Source organism: Penaeus chinensis, chromosome 5 (assembly GCF_019202785.1).
Source record: "Penaeus chinensis breed Huanghai No. 1 chromosome 5, ASM1920278v2, whole genome shotgun sequence".
Taxonomy (NCBI): Eukaryota; Metazoa; Arthropoda; class Malacostraca; order Decapoda; family Penaeidae; genus Penaeus; species Penaeus chinensis.
Genome location: NC_061823.1, coordinates 38,810,601 through 38,813,228, shown reverse-complemented (window position 1 = coordinate 38,813,228; position 2,628 = coordinate 38,810,601). Strand labels below are relative to the sequence as shown.

The 2,628-nt window shown below is 46.2% G+C and overlaps 1 protein-coding gene across 1 annotated transcript in view; it reads left to right on the top strand.

Annotated features, from left to right (window-relative positions):
• The window catches only part of LOC125025608, a 9,497-nt gene extending 7,018 nt beyond the window's left edge, over nt 1-2,479 (top strand). The window contains exons 2-4 of the mRNA XM_047613633.1: nt 109-239; nt 873-945; nt 2,234-2,479. Of these exons, the coding sequence (XP_047469589.1) occupies nt 109-239; nt 873-945; nt 2,234-2,349 (320 nt within the window). The 3' untranslated portion in view covers nt 2,350-2,479. The remainder of the gene's footprint in view (nt 1-108; nt 240-872; nt 946-2,233) is intronic.
• Nucleotides 2,480-2,628: the final 149 nt, after the last annotated feature.

Below are 2,628 nucleotides of genomic sequence, written 5' to 3'. Positions count from 1 at the left end.
ATCATGGCACACAAATACACACACGCACACACACACACACACACACACACACACACACACACACACACACACACACACACACACACACACACACACACACACACACAGAGCAATCTAATTTTATAAATGAACGTAATCTCTCCCCTACTTCCAGAGACGCGTGGAGGCTTCACACAGGGCGTCAGTATTACGTTCCAGTCACGAAGAAAACACTAGTCAATCTGGGCTTCGTCAGACAGGTTAGTCCCGTTATGTGGCTGGGAAAGAGGAAGATAATTATAAGTCCGAGCAGATTCTTATTACTTATTCTTATTCTTATTTATCTTTGTCTATTTGTTTATCAGTGTGTTTATAGATTTCTCTGTATTTATCTATCTGTCTATTTATCTGTTTCTTTCTCTCTCTCTATCTCTTTCTCTTTCTATTTTTCTTTCTATTTCTATTTTTCTTTCTCTTTCTCTTTCTCTTTCTCTTTCTCTCTCTCTCTCTCTCTCTCTCTCTCTCTCTCTCTCTCTCTCTCTCTCTCTCTCTCTCTCTCTCTCTCTCTCTCTCTCTCTCTCTCTCTCTCTCTCTCTCTCTCTCTCTCTCTCTCTCTCTCTCTCTCTCTCTCTCTCTCTATCTCTCTCTTTCACTCTCTTTCTTTCATTCTCTCTCATTCTCTCACTCTTTCTCACTCCCTCTCCCTCTCCCTCTCTCTCTCCCTCTCTCTCCCCCTTTCCCCATCCCCCTCAGCCTCCCCCTACCCCTTTCCCTCTCTCCCACTTCTCTCTCCCTCCCTCCATCCCGCCCTCTATCTATCTATCTAACTATCTATCTATCTATCTATCTATCAGTGACCACAAGACCCTAAATAACCCCCCTCCCCCCCTCAGGTGACTTACGGCAGCCTGGCGGAGGAAAGGACAAGGACAGTGCTTGTTAACGGGGCTTGGAAAAAGGCAGCGGGTGAGGAGTGTTGTTGTTGCTGTTGTTGTTGTTGTTGCTTTTAGTTAGTTTTTGTTCTGTTTTTTCTGTTTTATTGTTGTTGTTTTGTTGTAATTTTCATAGCTGCTGCTGTTGTTGTTTTTGTTTGTTTCGTTATTGTTTTTTTTTTGTTTTTGTGGTTGTTGTTTGTTTTGCTTTTTTGTTGTTGTTTTTGTTGTTTTGTCTTTGTTGTTGCCGTTGTTGTTGTTCTGTTGCTTATTTGTTTTGTGTTTGTTTTGTTTTTTTAATATTATAAAAACATTTTGTTAAAGTCTTATATGTAATTACTAAGACAGGAATTTTAAGATGATACAGAGAGTGAAAAAGGTCTTAAGTTTTGTCTGTTATCCAAGAGATATCCAGGCATGTAGTAAAAATTATCCACTTATTAATATTAGTCCACCGGATATCCACGCATACAAAAAATAAAAAAATAGAAAAATAAACTTAACTTAACTTAACTTAATTTATAGATTATGAATCAGTTATCACCAAATATCCACATCCACAGGTTATCCACAAATTATTAGTCAGTGTCATTATTCCACCAGACTTCCATATGCATAAGTCATCCACATATCACAAAACTTGCTTGCTCGTGCCACCAGACATCCACATGCGCTTCATCAGTGGGTGTATTCCACTAGGCATCCACAAGGAATCAGTCAACGCCATTATTCCACTTATCCACATTTGATCAGTTGACATCCACAAATCATCGGTTAACATCATCATTCCACCTGACATCCACTTACGAAACGTCCCACACAAGCCATCCACAAGCCTCCATTCACACTGCCTCTTCCACCTGACATCCACCTATAAAGCAGGCCATCCACAGCCCACTCACTCCACCTGCCTCTTCCACCTGACATCCACCTATAAAGCAGGCCATCCACAGCCCACTCACTCCTCTTCCACCTGACATCCACCTATAAAGCAGGCCATCCACAGCCCACTCACTCCACCTGCCTCTTCCACCTGACATCCACCTATAAAGCAGGCCATCCACAGCCCACTCACTCCACCTGCCTCCACTCACCCTGCCTCTTCCACCTGACATCCACCTATAAAGCAGGCCATCCACAGTCCACTCACTCCACCTGCCTCCACTCACCCTGCCTCTTCCACCTGACATCCACCTATAAAGCAGGCCATCCACAGCCCACTCACTCCACCTGCCTCCACTCACCCTGCCTCTTCCACCTGACATCCACCTATCAAGCAGGCCATCCACAGTCCACTCACTCCACCTGCCTCCTCCACGCAGGTTATTTCGTCGACCTGTTCGAGAAATCCGGCCAAGATCCAGTCACCTCCGTCATCACCACCAGCAGAAGCGTCTTCGAGCAACTCCTGGGCCAGCTCCTTCCCACGGATCCTTGAATCCTGCAGGAGGCATCCCCCCTACCACCACCCCCACACATCCCCACACTTTCCCCAACCTCCCCACACCTTATCCCACACCTTCTCCCAACCTCCCCCCGACCCGACACCTTCCCCCAACCCTCCTTAACCCCACCCGACACCTTCCCCCAACCCCCACACCTTCCCCCAACCCTCCTTAACCCCACCCCACACCTTCCCCTTACCCCAACACCTTCCCCCAACCCTCCTTAACCACACCCAACACCTTCCCCCTACCCCAACACCTTCCCCCAACCC